The following is a 16,773-nucleotide window of genomic DNA, read 5'->3' on the forward strand; positions in this document are numbered from 1 at the left end:
TTTTGTAGACAGATGAAAATAATGTTATTCGGCTTGTTAAATTGAGTGTTCTATAGGTGACAAATAGTAAATGATTTTGCCTTCTGTACATTTGACGATTTGAAGTTTTTATATTTTGCAGTCTATATAGGTTCATAAACATCAGGTTCTTATGTCACATTTTATTATTGCAGTTTTCAAGTACTTATAAAATTTATTCTCATCTACATTTATCACAATAAAATATCCATAAAATGTTGTGTTTTTGAAGAGAAAAGCAAAATAGAAGGCAAACATAGTAAAGGCATTTTTAGCTATCTAAATTTGAACATACTATAATCTTCCTATGGAATGTAAATTACTTTAATGTAAGTTATTCATGATTTGTGTCAACTTTCAAATTAATGCTTGTGAATATTTAATACTTCTCAATATTTAAAATAATCGCACACAGAAATTATAGCATTGTGTGTTTAATAATGGTACTAGTGTCATCTATGTTGCACAATAGGGAAAATTTTGGGTGGTTTGGGGACATCAATGTATTAATGAAAGATGTACTTATACTAAAACCTTATTAAAAATTCTCATAAAACATTTTAAAGTATTATATTGGAAAGTTAGTCTTTCTGTTGTAAGCACAACTTAAAAATATACTTTATTTCACAGCAGTTTTGGGGTCACATGAAAGTTACACAGAAAGTACAAGAGAATCCCTTAATACCTGTTCTCTGCCCCTTTCAGTTCCTGTTGTGGCCTCCTGAATTGTTATAATTTTTTAAACCAGTATTAATAAATTTTTAATGAAATGCACAGATTATGTGATTGTTTATTCTTTGTATTGTAGAGTTTTATGACAACTGTGTTGTCATCTATCTACCATTATAGCACCATAAAGAAGAGTTTCACTTTTCTGAAAATGTTATGTTCTCCACTTATTTCCCATTCTTCTTCTCTTCCTTAACACCTGGCAACCACTTACTGTGTGTTACTACCTTCATTTCTGTCATTTTCAGAAGGAAATTTCATAATTAATATACTTATATTAAATATTTAGTACAAAGCTTGAAATTCACTTTTCTGGTATTTCATACTTTGTTAAAATACATTCATATTTTAAAGTTCATTAACATCAACTGGTTGTATATATATTTTGTTATTTTGCAGTAATGAGGACTGAATCATGGGTGCTCTACCAGTGAGCTACATTTATAGTCCTTTTTAAAAGTTTGAGATAGAGACTCACTAAGTTGAGGAGGCTGGTCTTGAACTTGTAATCTTCCGGTTTCAGCCTCAGCCTCCTGTGTCATTGGGATTACAGAGGTGCACCACTACATCTGACTCAACTGCTTATCTTCCTAGATTCTAGTCCATGTAAAAATATCATTTTTCATTTGGGTGGTCTGTTCCACTATCATAACAACTCTATACTATGAGCAAATTTTCACAACTGAACTAATTTAAAGAAACTTGATGTCAATCCCTCAAACTAGAAGGAATCAAATTAGTAACATAAAGTATATTTTACAAAATGAATGATTTTATTAGCAAAAGAAAAACAAAACAACAAAGTCTTTATAAGATCTAACCAATCTTCCAGAAGGGTAAAATTCCTGCCCATATTCTGTCCCTGTTCTGTAAGGTTCTATGTAAACATATGGTACCAGTCCAAAGTATATACCTTAAAATATTGGTTTGGGAATTACCTAGATTATCTATAATGTCCATGGTAAGAAGACACTTTATAATTGTTTGCATATGATACATTCTCCTGAGTCACAAAGAAGAAATAACTTGAGGTTCATAATCAGATATAATTAAGTTTAAATTTTTTAATAAATAAGACTATTTGGAAGAGTGAGAAACTGCCAGTTTGTGGATTTGAGCATGTGTAACAGTAATGAGACACAGAGCAAACCAAGCACTAATGTGAAAAAAGGCAAGAAAAATACTAGATAAATTCCAAAGATATATTAGGATTAAGCAGATAGAAACACAGAAGCAAACAATATTTAAGGCAGTAACTCTGACATTCCTGTTTTCACTTAATCCCGTCTCCTTTTCTACATAGAGCCAATTCAAACAAGACAGTTTACGTGTACACGTCTTTTCCTAGGGACTATTCTATTAAATCTGTTATTAGAAGTTAAATATTTCTATTTACTTCTCTAGTTTAATCCAAATTAAAAAGGATTCAAAACCTCCATTCATCTGCTGTCATCTGAGACCAATTTCTTGCTCCACAACTTCCTCATGGCATTTTTCACTTCTGCATTCCTCAGTGTGTAAATCAGAGGGTTAATCAAAGGTGTTCCGATGGTGTAAAACACAGCTATCATCTTATCCATGGGGAAGGTGGTTGCAGGCCGTGTGTATATAAATATGCAAGGTCCAAAGAACAAGATGACCACGATGATGTGGGAGATGCAGGTGGACAGGGCCTTTCTCCTCCCTTCTGCACTGTGGTTTCTCAGCGAATGCAAGATGATGACATAGGAGAACATGAGCACAAGAAAACTCACTGTACAAAGGGCCCCACTGTTGGACACCAGGAGGAGGTTGGTCACATAGGTGTCTGCACAGGCGAGCTTCAACAAGGGTTCCAAATCACAGAAATAGTGGTCAATCACATTGGGACCACAGAAAGGCAAACTCAAGGCAAGAAAAATCTGAGCTAAAGAATGCACACAGGACCCCACCCAGGCCACAGCCACCAACACACTGCAGACCCGGTGGCTCATGATAGTCATGTAGTGCAGGGGCTTACAGATGGCCACATAGCGGTCAATGGCCATGAGGATGAGGATTAAGACTTCCAGGCAGCCAAAGAAATGGAATGTAAAGACTTGGATTATGCACTCATTGAAAGAAATAGTGGTCTTCTCTGAAAGGGCATCCACAAGTGTTCTAGGAGCTATGGAAGTAGAGAAGCAGGTGTCAGATAAGGATAAGTAGAAAAGGAAGAAGTACATTGGACTGCCAAGTGCCCGACTGGTCTTGATGGTGGTGATAATCAGCAAGTTACCCAGCAATGTCCCCAAATAGAAAAGCAGAAATATGACAAAGACTATTTTCTTCCTAAATGGATCCTGTGTCAATCCAAGTAGGATGAACTCAGTCACATTGTTGTTTAGCTGCATGATTTCATAAATGAGGAGAAGGGGTGAGTGTGAGATGTTTTATCTGCAAAAGAGAATGGATTTTATTTATGGTGTGTTCTGTTAAGTTATGGACTACTTCGAGAAAAATAGTTCATGGTGTTGTATGTTATTATGAGGTATTTAAAGCAAATACAACATTACTTTCTAAGTACCTTCCAGATATGATATCTTGATGAGTCATCTCAACACTTGATTCCTCAATTTTTAGTGAACAATTAGTAGGATATTATTTTTAAGTAAAAATATGAATATGATACTTTCCTATAAAATTCTTCAATACAACTTTTTCTTATATTTGGCATGATTCTGATTGATTTTCTCCTTAGATATTACTCCATGTTGTTATTTATTTCATTTTTTCCATATTAAAAAATCCTGAAAGTATATTTGCATGGTGCAACACTTAGAGTTTAGGAACCATTTGATTGCCTTCCATGAAAGAAACCTAAAGTCATGTACTACTCTCAAACTAATATAATTATCTGTATGTGTAATAGATCACATATTTGTTAACCTTAGTTACAAAAAAAAATGTGTGTGATTTATAGCTACATAATATGTGCCACTTCTCTGCATATTCCCCAATATACCATCTTGAGGAGTAAGAACTACTTGATCTTATCAATGGTTTTGTTCAACCTTCAAGCATCTTTATGACATTTACTATTTGACATATAAAAGAAACTATAATGATTTTTTTTATGGTTCGCTATAGCTTAAAAATCCCAACTCTATTTTTACTTCTCTCATTTCTAAAAAACAATCTTAGAGCCCTCAGAGATCCCAAAAGATAATTCTAACAAAAAGGGTGTGTTATCCTACTTGATAGTTAAATGTTTTCATGGTTCGGATTTTTAAAAAAATTTAGATATAAATTGTTTATTTGTTGTGGTTACTACCAGTTATTTGGTTAGGATCGGATCATGATCTTCACATCCCAAATCTCACATTCCTGGAGCACACCACAGAAGCAGAAATGACAGCAGATGTGTCTTCAAAAAAGAGACACAGTAGTCAGTAACTGATTTCATTCAATTTCTTTCCATTCTTGTCATATTCAATGTTTACTCACCTTTCAGATGTTACTTTAAGAGAAAGTTTTCAGTAATACATTATAGTTGTGCATAATAGCGGAGTTCATTTTGATGCTATCATGCATGCATAGGATGTAATTTGGTCTATTTCAGTCCTCGGTATATTTCTTTTCCTCCTCTCCTCCCTCCCCCATCCTCTGTCCTTCACTCTATTGGTCTTCCTTCTATTTATTTACTATTTTTTAAATTAGTGCTTTCTAGATATACAGAAAGTTGAAATTCACTGTGGCGTATTCAAATATGTATGTACACTTCTTTTAACAAAGATTTATTTTTCTGAATTTGGAAAAATAATATTATCATGAACTATCTAGTCAAAAATGTTTGAAGAAATGTTCTGTAAAGACATAAGCTGAAATGCTATGTATTTAAATAACATATAGAACACATACTTAATCTATTGTCTTCCCCATATCTCATTTATAATACTGATAAATAATTTTGAAAGATATGAGTTGATCAAAACACGTAGTATAATGAACAAAATTGATCCAAAATTTTACTTCTGTTTATTTTTTTCTCTCCCCTGATAAATTTTAATTTCAACAGACTTAAATACACCTTTCTCTAAATTAAAAACACAATTGGGAAGGTGTCTGATGTAGTGATTTTTAGATGAAAACAAAACCCTTTTTACTATATAAACTTGGGCAAGGATCTTAACTAAAAAGCCTCTGAATCCTGACCTTGTAACAATTACAGTATGCTCATTTTCCCTTTTATCCATTCACAAAACAAATTCATCCCAAATGTTGACAATTGAAAAGAGAGTAAGCACTGGAAGCAAGAAAATGTGAAAGTGCCTGTCACTCCATGATTTTAGCCACCTCTGTCAGTGTGTGAATATGTGTGTGTGTGTGTGTGTGTGTGTGTGTGCATAAATATATAAAACTATTTTATATATTTAATATATATTTTTACATATATAACATCATTCAAATTTAGCCTATCCATTTTCAGGAAGAGCTTATTTCTATTTTACATGTGTACATATATTTTAAGATAAATTATGCATCATAAATACACATGATTTATTTAACTTTTTAATAGTTTTCCTCTTCAAAAATGTAATCAATAGTATCAGAATGACATTAAGTTTCTAGCAACATCTGTGGCCATGAAGCCAATTTGAATTATTTTATGTTCCACATAAACCATAGTACATCCAACATGTATTTCTTAATATCTTTGAAAACCTTTTTCTGTGACTGCAAGTACATTTCAAGGATTTTTTTTTAATCTTAAACACAGCTTATTTTGTAATCTATAATATCCTTCAATCAAAATAATAGGGAACATAGTTCTTAAATTGCCAAATATTTACTGAAGTGTATTATCATCGTGTTAGGTTCAGCTGCCTTGGAAGCTATTGACGGTTAATATGTACATCTCCTTGGATGTTTATGATGGGGAAATGAAGAATACAAACGTTAAAAATACAGAGTTAGGGTATTCAAGCTGATCTTGATCTCTCCTTTCCAGATGTGCCTTTTAATATTTATCTGGTTAACTTCAGGATTTATATTCTGAGAAAGATTTCCAAAGCAGCTTTTAATAATTGTATTAGGATGAAGGAAATTCTCACTCGTGCTCTTTAAAAGCTTTCTTTACAACTTGTAAAATAACATCACATATTACTACTTACCACACAAGCTTCCTTCCTAGGATAAAAATATTGTGTTCTCAGGATATTATTTGCCAAGTCCCAAACCAGCACCTGTACAATGCAGATATCTTCCAAATGTTTTTGAATCAACCATTCTTTATCACTTCTGAAATGCAATAGCATTTATCACTTTTGTAGTACTACTCTGATTATCAAACACATCCACATCATTAATATACTGGGGCTTTCTATCTATCCTGTATGTAGAGACAAACATGCTGCTAATTTATAAAAACAGAAAAAAAAAACTAAGATTGATATTTAAGTCTGAAATATCTGCAACCTGAATTAGAAGATTCTTAAATTGGAAAAGCACCATGTTGGGATGTACAATATTGGGGATGTAAAACTCACAAACAATCATTTTAATGTGTATTGTTTTTAGATTTGTTTTGTTTCTCATGAATCTTTTCCCCTTAAGGTCAAAGGAAGAGGTTATACATGTCCTCCTGACATTAATTCATATTTCTATGTGTATATGTGTGTGGTTTGGAGACAAAATGTCACTAGAGCTAGGCACATCCCCTAATGCCTGGCACAGAGGTGCACACCTCTAATCCCTGCTACTTGGGAGGCTGAGACAGGAAGACTGCAAGTGTGAGGTCAGCTTGGGCAACTTAGGGGGACCCTATGTCAAGATTTTGTTAAAAAAAAAAAAAAAAGACTTGGAATGTAGTTCAGATGTAGAATGCTCCTGCCTTCAATCCCTAGTATCATAAAAAACAAGCATCAAAAACAAAACAAAACAAACAAACAAACAAACAAAAACATCATCTAAGAACCAATGTACTCACCTCAAAACCTCAGACAAAACCAGCCAAATTCAGAATGGAAAAATTTGTCAAAATGAGATTAATGAACAGATAACCTGTTGTCATGGTGGATACCAGAATTGCTGAAAGCAAGGGATGCAGCCTTGTGTAGACAACAGAGGCAGGTGGAATACAGCGCCAGGGGTCTCCTATGATTCCATGCCACAGAGGGAAGACTGCAGTGAGGACTCTGCTGCTCCTTCAGGCCTCTCTCTAGAACTACCCAACCTTCCCAGATTTAGTCCAGTACATCTCGAAAATCTCTACACCCACTTTATTTCTATTCAGAATTTCCCATTCTTTGTGGGAAAGCTGACATGTTCCCATGATGGTTTATCCCCATAACCCAAATTTGAGAGTAATATAATCTACTCTCCTTGAACTCCTTACTTTATGTAATTGAATACAATGATTCCTGCTCACTGACCAAGAGATGCCCTGGAGAACAGCTTGGCATGTGGTCCAGAGCTCATCATAAAATTCAGGACCATTGCCCATGCATTGTGTATCTGGCTGTCCCAAATATAATCAAACCAATATACAGTTATTTCTCTTTCTAAGCATTTTGAGACAGCAGGAGCATTGTGGGGAAGCAAAGGTAGAATGAACAACCCATGGAACAAGTGTGGACATGAGTAAATATTGAGAAAAAGGAAAGGCTCTTAATCCAAAATATTTTCAGGCACTCTCTCACATGCTTGATCGATTGATCTATCTATCATCTATCTATCTATATATCTATCTGTCTATCTATCATCTTTCAGTTTCATTATCCAATGTTTAGCCTATAAAACATCATCATGTTTACTCTGAACAATAATGATTTTACTTGTAAGTATCAGAAATGTGTCAAGTACAAGCTACGCTCTTATAATATCATTTACAAAACATGCAAGAAACTTTAATCATGTACTGTGATAAACCATATGTATTTAAGACTCTCACTCAGAGATGGAAAAGCAGGCATTCTTTAGTAGCTTGTCATAGTCATTATTTCCAATAGCCACTTCTCTGAGTTCTGACCATGCATAAAGAATCACTTCTCATTTTCTTGTACCCACATAACTACTGAGGATGTATTCTGCCTAGAAACTTAAACATTAACAGACTTTTTCATCTTTCCATTTAAATGAATTGAGGTAAATCTTAATGACAGCATCCTTTTCCCCCACAGAATGATGGTTTTCACATGCGATGCTCATAAATTATTGGTTGAGTTTAAAAAATCATTTTCTCCCAATAATTATTTTCATTAATTTTTTCCTATATTAACATTAATCTAAAAGAAGCCACTTTGTGTTGTTCTGTTTAAAAAAAAAAATCCTTCTTTCCAGAGTATATGTCAATAGTATAGTCATATAGAATTCTATAGGAGACCTATAGAATTAAATTTGAAAGTTATATTGGATTAGTTTATTCTAACGTCTGTCCACAAAGATAATAATCTCTCACCTGTGGGAGGAATCTCTGAATTAATGTCAGGTATGCTCATCCATTTTTGATAATGCCCTTTTTGTAGAACACTGGAAAGAAAAGCTCCTCTCTATATTTTGGGAGGGGTATTTTAAAACAAGGTGATGTAAGTTATTAGTATGCAAGTGAGTATTATTCCCCAAGGCTTCTTTGCTATGCTACCCATCAGCATTTCAATTGCAATACACTTCCAAGTTTTGGGCTTCTACTTTGACTATAAGGATAGCAAGCAGCTGGCACAGTGACACATGTCTGTAATCCCAGCAACTCAGGAAGCTGAGACAGGAGGACTGAGAGTTCAAAGCCAACCTCAGCAAAAGCAAGGCACTAAGAAACTCAGTGAGACCCTGTCTCTAAATAAAATACAAAATAGGTCTGGGGATGTGGCTCAGTGGCCAAGTTCCCCTGAGTTCAATCCATAGTACCCAATAAAGAATAGTAAGCAAAACTTCCTTACAATAAGTCAGATACAAGCAAGGGTTTTGACATGTTAAGTACTTCAGGCTGAACAAAGGTCCAGGATAAAAGGGAAAAATCACCAATGGATAAAGAAGTAGAAAAAAAGAGATGTGAAAGAAGAAGGAGAAGGAGAAGGAGAAGGAGAACTGTATCATTAGCAAAAAAGGAAGTGGATAATCAAGACAGGACTCTACTCCTATCCAATGCCCTATGTTGCCTCATCTTGCTCTACAAGACAAGTTTTCCATTTGCAAGTATAATCTAAGTTCTGTGTTGCATTCTGAAATTACAGGTTCCATGCTGTAGGATCCAGATATCCCCCACTACAAAACAACAAATTCATAACAAATATTCTGAGGATTAATTAATAAGTACCTTGAGCATGGACTGCAAAATAATTTTCAAATTAATTTCCACTTGTCTTGTTAACTCCTATGAGTAAAAAGACACCCCATGACAAAGACAATTGTGTTGAAATGACTTTATTTCACCAAATACTTATTGACTACTTTTTTGTATGCTATATTATGTTTTTTTCACTTTGTATAAGTTGTATTTTCAATTCACATACACATTCCATAAGGTATAGATCCACAATAGTTCATGAGAAAAACATGAAGCTCATAGATGTTAAGCTGCTTGCTCAGCTTACATGCTTAGTAAATTCAGTAACAAGATTTGCACTAATGATAGTCTCACTCCATGGTTTTTAATATTCCACATATTTTTCTTTTTTAATATTTTTTAGTTGCATATGGAACACAATAACTTTGTTTATTTATTTTTATGTGGTGCTGAGGATCAACCCAGGGTCTCAAACCTGCAAGATAAGCACTCTACCACTGAGCTATAGCCCTAGCTCTTCCATATATTTTTCTATACCAGTTAAAGACAACAACAACAAAAAACAAACAATTCTAGAAAGCTGTAGAGCACATTTCTATTGGCTGAGTGATGTGGCCTCAGGTTGTGGACCTTAAAATCCATAGTAAGTTATTGAGGTCATGTTGAAATTCAGGTATCCATGGGATATGCAAATAGAAAAGTTTCAGTTGACAGATGAAGACCTAAAGACTGACGAAGGTTTTTTAAAAGTTTGAATTCCCAGACAGGGCTGTAGAATTAGTTTTCGTAATAATTATTTTAAAATACTAATTTAAATTATGATATTGAGTGAGTTCATCTGAGAAATCATTTGAGATATTGGAAAAGTTAATCACCTTTAAAATGTAAACTGACACCAATCTCCAGCCAAAGCTTAATTTTGGAGTCGCTATCCACACTTCAACATGACTGATCTAAAGAGAAATTATGAATTCTAATTGTCCTTGCATTTTAGGAACTTAATTTGTTTGAAAATTATCTTTGATAGGAGACATAGTTGAAAAATCCTCTGTGGGGTAACGGAGTATGTGTGCTTGTGCATGTGTGTGTGTGTGTATGTGCATGTGTGTGTGTGTGTGTGCATGTGTCTTGGTGTTATGCAGGGAGAAGATTAAACAAATCTATGATGGACACATATTCCCATGCTGTATTAAATATGAGACCCTCATTGTGCCTGGTGTGTCAATTGTGGGACACCAATGTGAGCACTGGGCTTTATTATGCTTCAGGAAACAAACAAACAAAAATGGACACACAAACAGAATAAGAAGAAGCCACATAGGGAAAGAAGAAAAATGGAAGATGTTTTTGAATATAAAAAGCACTAGTAGTCAAATTAAAGCTGAGAAATAAGCTAGGCATTGTGGCATACGCCTACAGAACATGGTCATCTGAAGGTTGAAATGAAATAACTACAATGACCAGGTAGTTATTTGTTGCTTGGGCAACAAAGACCCTGTCTTAAGAAACAAACAGCATACTACAGTGACATAGCCACATCAATGTTTTTAGCATCTCAACACACAATAGCTAAACAAGGGAATCACCTAGGTGCCCTTCAACAGATGAATGAATAAAAAAAATTTGGTATGTATCCAATGGAATACTACTCTTCAATAAAGAAGAATGAAATGATGGCCTTTGCTGATAAATGGATGGAGCTGGAGAATGTCATGATAAGCGAAATAAGCCAATTCCAAAAAAACAAAACCTGAATGTTTTCTCTGATATGTGGATTCATAAAAAGGGGGCGGGGGCTAGGGAAGAATAGAGTTACTCTTGATTAGGCAGAAGGGAGTCGGGGGCAATATAAGGTTAGAAAGGATAGTGGAAGGAATTGGACATTATTACCTTATGTGCATATATGATTACATGACCAGTGTGATTCTACATCATGTACAACCAGATGATTGATAAGTTATACTCCATTTATGAACAATGTATCAAAGTGCATTCTACTGTCATGTATAACTAATTAGAACAAATAAAAGCAAACAAACCAAAACTGTGAAAGTGAAGAAAAATATATTTTTTTGTAAAGTTCTGTGACACCATATCCATCCAAATCACAATTTTGGAGTGACTACGCATTCTTAAACATGATTGACCTAAAGAGAAAGTATGAATTACAATTATCTTTGCATTTTAGGAAGTGAATAGGTTAAAAAATTATCTCTGACAGAAGACATGGTCTGAATTGGCCATATTTTCCCATTTAATAAAGCTGTGGCTGGGTGCATTATGATAACTGAAACTAAGGAGTATTGACTTATCATGATACAGCCCAGGGCTTGCAAAACTACCATGGAGCTGTTGAGTGCTCCTCGCACTGGAGCATGACAATTCCATTAACAATTGTAAGTTGTGAATAATCTTTACAAACCCTTTTTAGATAGCACAAATAAACTGGTGGTGCATGCTTATAATCCCAGCATTTTGAGAGTTCCAGGAAAGGAAGATTGCTAGTTCACAGCCAGCCTCAGAAAATTAGAAAGGCCCTAAGCAACTTAGTGAGACCCTGTCTTTAAATAATACAGATTTAAATAATACAGATTAACTTTAAATAATACAGATCATACCATTTTTGTTTTCCAACTGGATTATATATCTTTGCTTTTCAGTCTCTAAAACTATGTTGTATCTTCAGTATAGTTAAAACAAACAAACAAAAAACTTTCAGTTTAGTTTGCAACATCTATTGTTATATCTTTCTATTTTTTGAGTCACACAGTTTTGTTATTATAACTTCAATGTACTAATTGTACCTGAATATCTCGAGATTTTTTCACTAGCACATTTAGAAATCTCATATAGTGTTTTATCTTAGTAGCCAAAGGAAACAATAAATAATAACAAATTTAGAATGTAATAAGTAAAGCATCTGACTAAAAAGAATGTAATTTTTCAAAAAGAAACTAGCCATGAGATGAAATGTGAAGTCTTGATACACTGAATCCATTCCTTTGCCCTACAACGTTCATGAAGAAGCCCAGTACTTTGCTGGAAATCTGTTATATAGAAGAAATTAAATACAAATCACTGTACATTATTGTTGATGCTCACAAGTTTGAACAGGTTTTAATTTTATAAATGTCTTCCTTCTTACCAAACTTGTATGCAGACAGTGTCATGAGATGTAGCTCACAGGCACCAAGGCTAGAACTGAGCTCTCAGAAACACTATGAGCCAGAATTAATATTTTGGGGAAGCTTCTGTCTATGAGTCAAGAGAACAACTCATAAGTAAGGAAATTAAATGTAATGATATTACAATTCAAAGAGGTAGTCAGGATGGTAGAAAACAAATGTCTCTAAAAATTCTATTGCAACAAGATTATTTGAATACTCTAGCTCTGACACACAAATAAACATGAACTAATATGGTATATTAACTTAAAAGATTAAGAACCTTAAAACTTACGCAATAAGAGTAAGATACTTCCACAATATTCAGACATGATTACATTCAATATTTGTACTTATCACCAAATCATAACTGAATAAGTATGAGACGTGGCCCTCAGTTCATCCCGTATTTTCTGATGCAGTTTTAACATGCCACCAGCTTTCTTATGGCACTTTTCACATCTGTATTCCTCAATGTGTAGATGAGTGAGTTGAGGAAGGGTGTACCAATGGTGTAAAAAACTGACACCATTTTGTCCATGGTGAACATCCTTGGGGGGCGTGTATATATGAATATACAGGGACCAAAGGACAAGACAACAACCATGATGTGAGACGTGCAAGTGGACAGTGCTTTTTTCCTCCTTTCTGCACTGTGATTTCTCAATGAATGCAAGATGACAACATATGAGATCATCAAAATCATGAAACTGCTGGAACAAATTGCCCCACTGTTAGACACCAACAGCAGATTGGTCATATATGTGTCCATGCAGGCAAGTTTTAACAAGGGCTGCAGATCACAGCAGTAATGGTCAATCAAGTTGGGTCCACAGAAGGGCAATCTCAAGGTCAGGATAATCTGAGAAATGGAATGTACAAAGGACCCTATCCAGGCAAGGACAATCAAGATGTGACAGACCTACCTCCTCATGATCCTTGGGTAATGCAAAGGCTTACAGATGGCCACATAGCGATCAGCGGCCATGACGATGAGGACAAAGATCTCCATGCAGCCAAACAAATACGGTGCAAAGACCTGTGTCATGTACTCATTGTAGGATATGACTTTCTTTGCAGCATAGCATCCACAATTAATCTAGGAGCTATGGAAGTGGAAAAGCAGGAATCAACAAAGGACAGATAAAATAAGAAGAAGTACATGGGGCTTCCAAGTGTCCAGCTGCACTTGATGGTCACAATAATGAGCATATTCCCCACTACAGTCCCCATATAGAAAATTAAGAAGATTAAAAACACCATTTTCTGACTCAGAGTATCCTGTGTCAATCCTAGCAATACAAACTCAGTCACATTGTTCTTTTGCTGCATCATCTCAGTTGATTGTGGGTGTCATGGATTGGAAACCCTCAATCTGCAAAGGAGAAAAGAAGAAAATGTAAAATAAATACTAAACATGTGCTTTGAACGTAAATTATCAAACATAAAATTTTCCAAGGGATTATCATTTAAGGTTTTATTTTTTTCTGAATAAAATTGAATTTCTAAAATTTATTTAATGCATTTACCAATTATATGTGAAAATAAGGAAATAACAAACTAATAAAAAGCAAGGGCTTCCTCAAGAAAAGTAAATATGACTCTATTGAACTTGTTATCATAGGATAAATATCCAACCAAATGTGTTTCAATGGTTTTCAGTAAGGACTTATCAATATCAGGATGGTGCATTGCAAAACTACAGAAAACTTAGTTTCCTTCAATAGCCTTTCACATTATTGGAACCTAGAGAAACCATTAAAATACATAGTGAGATATATATATATATATATATATATAAATAATATTAGTGTTTATATATATATATATATATATATATATATATATTCCAGTGATGATTGTTTAAATATTTGATATTACTTAACCCATTATATTCCTTTGTCCTTTATGTAGGACACCTGTAAAATGATGAATTGAGCAATTCTGTAAGTGTCCTACAAAATATAAGTATTTATAGATAATCTACATGTAATATTGGAGATAATAGGTTAATAGAATCTAAGCATAGAGGTGGGGGAAGGGGGCAGGAAAGAAAGAATAAACATAAAAGATTAGCATTGTGTGACAATCCAATCAGTCTGATCTAGCAGCACTGAGCACTTTTAACCCTGAACTAATTTTATGTCCTTAAAAGTTACTTATTGAATGTTCTAGTTCTTTTCAATTCAACTTAAGCCTTTATTTTAAAACATTTTTTAATTATACTTTTTGTTCAAAGTTAAAATTTCCCATTTAAATTTTTTTTCTAGGTACTCAGCAAGTTTTCATATAATATAAACAGACACTAAGAACATTATGGAGAAAAAGAGGGAGAACAGCTGACATGAATAAAAACATTCCTCTAATTTTCAAGTTTATGAGTGGCACTACGGGTTTATAAAAATCATTTCTGGATATTTCATTTATAAATTAAACTTCCAATGGAGTTTTTAGTAAGTAAACACTTGAGTATTCTATACCCTGACTTCCAATAAGAAAAGATAGATACAAAAAGGGAATCAATATTAATTTTCATTCATTAAACACTGAACACATTGATTTTTTACTTTATATCATATATTCCAAATAATAGCCCCATCAACAGCAAAAGATATGGCAAAATGGTGTGTGATATATATATATATACATATTTGACATATAAAACCACAATTTCTTCAAGTACAAATGGGTCACAGATCAGTATTAAAAACCACAGCACAATTTAATAGAGAGAGCATATGAACCAATGCTCCATTTCATTCAGAGTTTAATGCATTCAAATTAAAATTCCAATTGGATATCTTTTGTGCCTATATCAGGTCGATGAAGCAATACTTTGATTACTGTATTTTAACAAAAGATGTGTAGAAATGTGTGAGAAACAGTCAATTACAGCTATCTTTGATGGGAATTTAAGGGCTTACAAGCTCTTATATAGTGATCTCAAAGCCTGTAATCTCATGCCTGCATACAGACATTGATCCAGAAATTGCTTTTACATAGACACAGCCACTCAGGCACACAAAAAAAAATCATTTTAGAGCTGATAAATAAGTCCAACAAAGCAACAGGGAACAAGATTAGTACTGCACCTTTCAGTGGTAGTTAAAAGCAACATCAAGAATCATCAAAGTGTCAATGAAGTAATCAAGGATGATTAAGCAAATACTAATTACTATTAAGCAAATACTAACTACTTTCAAGCACACATACACAACTGTTTCTAAAATATACTGTAAATTGTAATTCAATATTTCAACAGGGGTCAGGCTCCATGGTGCGAACTTGTAATTCCAGTGGCTCAGGAGACTAAGGAGGTTCACGAGTTCAAAACAAGCCTCAACAAAAGTGAGGCACTAAGCAACTCAGAGAGACTTTAAATAAAATACAAAATAGGACTGGGGATGTGGCTCAGTAGTTGAGTTTCCTTGAGTTTAAAGCTTCATTCCTGCTACTCTCCCAAAAAAATAAAATATTTCAACATGGTATTCTCATAGGATGATAAAATCTTCATTAACAAGAAAATATGCTTACATATATGTACATCCTTATATAAATGAATATTATCTAAAAGACTATAAAAATATTTGCACAAGGGATACTGCTTTCTTCTCACTCATGATGTGAGGAAGTTATATTTTTAAACTACTCACTTTAATAGTGCTTGAAAATATATTATAATCATGCCACAATAAAAAAAGTGGAAAAACCTTACCTTAGGAGAGGGTGTTATTAGCATCAGCATGTCATTGATCCATCACAACTGCCCTCTGCTGTGTACAGGATGAACGTGTTAATTTTAGACAGCACTGAGCTCCAGAAGCAGGACTACTATGGTGAGTCTGTATAGAGGTAATTGTGAAACTCGGAACATCATAAACCACCACATGCATTAACTACAGGTTCACTTTCACTGGGTATTTTCTAAATATATTCTTTACAGAGGCTCTTTAGGAAACAAAGATGAAGAGAATATTTTTGGCTTCTATGAATTAAAGTAATATAAAATATGTTCATCTATATCAATATGTCTATTTTTCTTCCATATCTGTATGGATAGATAGATTTAGATAGGTAAGCATCCTAACACATTTACATGGCACTGTGTGTGTGTGTGTGTGTGTGTGTGTGTGTTTTAGAGGCATAAGAATGATATACATTGGAGAAAACTAATATTAGAGAATTGAGAGATTTTTCTATAGGTAAAGATAGGTATTTTTCCATACCATTCAATACTTACCTACTATTGAAGAAAAGGTATTTCTACAGCCCAAAATAACCATGGCAACATCTAAAATATCAAAAATATTATTTTTATTTATATTTTACAATCCCATCTATCAACAATCATATTTACTAGCACCCATTTCTGTCAGGATATACAGTATCTGTTTGTTTGTTTTTTGTTTTTTTCTTTTTTTTAAATTTTATTTTTTTGGTACTTAGTTGTACACGACAGTAGAATCCATTTTGATAAAATCATACAAGAATAGGATATATCTTATTCTAATTAGGACCCTATTTTTGTGAATGGACCCAATGGTGAAGTTCACTTAGGAAAATTATGTTACATTTATTCTACTGTCTTTCAGAATATCATGCTAAGTGAAAAAAAAATCC

The 16,773-nt window shown here is 33.8% G+C and overlaps 1 protein-coding gene and 1 pseudogene across 1 annotated transcript; both read right to left on the reverse strand.

Annotated features, from left to right (window-relative positions):
- Positions 1 to 2,186: 2,186 nt before the first annotated feature.
- LOC114093676 (olfactory receptor 4C16-like) lies at positions 2,187 to 3,119 on the reverse strand. Its single transcript, XM_027936548.2, has one exon. The coding sequence runs from the start codon at positions 3,117 to 3,119 to the stop codon at positions 2,187 to 2,189; it is 933 nt and encodes a 310-aa protein (XP_027792349.2).
- Positions 3,120 to 12,552: 9,433 nt separating this feature from the next.
- LOC114093677 (olfactory receptor 4C11-like) lies at positions 12,553 to 13,485 on the reverse strand (annotated as a pseudogene).
- Between the last annotated feature and the right edge of the window lie 3,288 nt (positions 13,486 to 16,773).

This window comes from Marmota flaviventris, chromosome 9, assembly GCF_047511675.1.
Source record: "Marmota flaviventris isolate mMarFla1 chromosome 9, mMarFla1.hap1, whole genome shotgun sequence".
NCBI lineage: Eukaryota > Metazoa > Chordata > Mammalia > Rodentia > Sciuridae > Marmota > Marmota flaviventris.